This window comes from Penaeus monodon, chromosome 34 (genome assembly GCF_015228065.2).
Source record: "Penaeus monodon isolate SGIC_2016 chromosome 34, NSTDA_Pmon_1, whole genome shotgun sequence".
In the NCBI taxonomy this organism is placed as follows: Eukaryota; Metazoa; Arthropoda; class Malacostraca; order Decapoda; family Penaeidae; genus Penaeus; species Penaeus monodon.
The window spans coordinates 23,733,212-23,733,552 of record NC_051419.1 but is presented as its reverse complement, the minus strand read 5'-3'; the positions used below and the strand labels follow the sequence as shown (position 1 = coordinate 23,733,552).

General features: G+C 52.2%; 1 protein-coding gene across 1 annotated transcript in view; it reads left to right on the top strand.

The window, feature by feature from the left end:
• Positions 1 to 341, top strand: part of LOC119594932 — a gene marked incomplete at its 5' end in the record, with an annotated part of 15,007 nt that overhangs the window by 5,862 nt on the left and 8,804 nt on the right. Inside the window, 1 exon segment of the mRNA XM_037944003.1 lies at positions 142 to 341. Coding sequence (XP_037799931.1) covers positions 142 to 241 — 100 coding nt within the window. The 3' untranslated portion in view covers positions 242 to 341.

Below are 341 nucleotides of genomic sequence, written 5' to 3'. Positions count from 1 at the left end.
TGTACTGTTTTCGTCACAAAAAGACAAAAACAATAAAAATTCATTCGTTCCTCCTTCATAGCATCGTGTACCTCCCCCGTCTATAGCGTATCCACAAAACGGTCACAACAAATGTCTCAATTCCTTTCCTCATCGCACCAGTGACACGAGCATCTATAACGGATCCACTCAAGCTCCTGCCAGCGGAGGTTCTTCTCTCTCTGGTGGAAGCGGAGGTGGAACGGCTGGTGGAAACAGCTAGTGGAAGCGGCGATGACGGGACGGCTAGTGGAGGCAGCGGTAGCGGGACGGCAAGTGGAAGCGAAGGTGGAGCAGTTGGTGGAACTACCGGCGGAATCAGC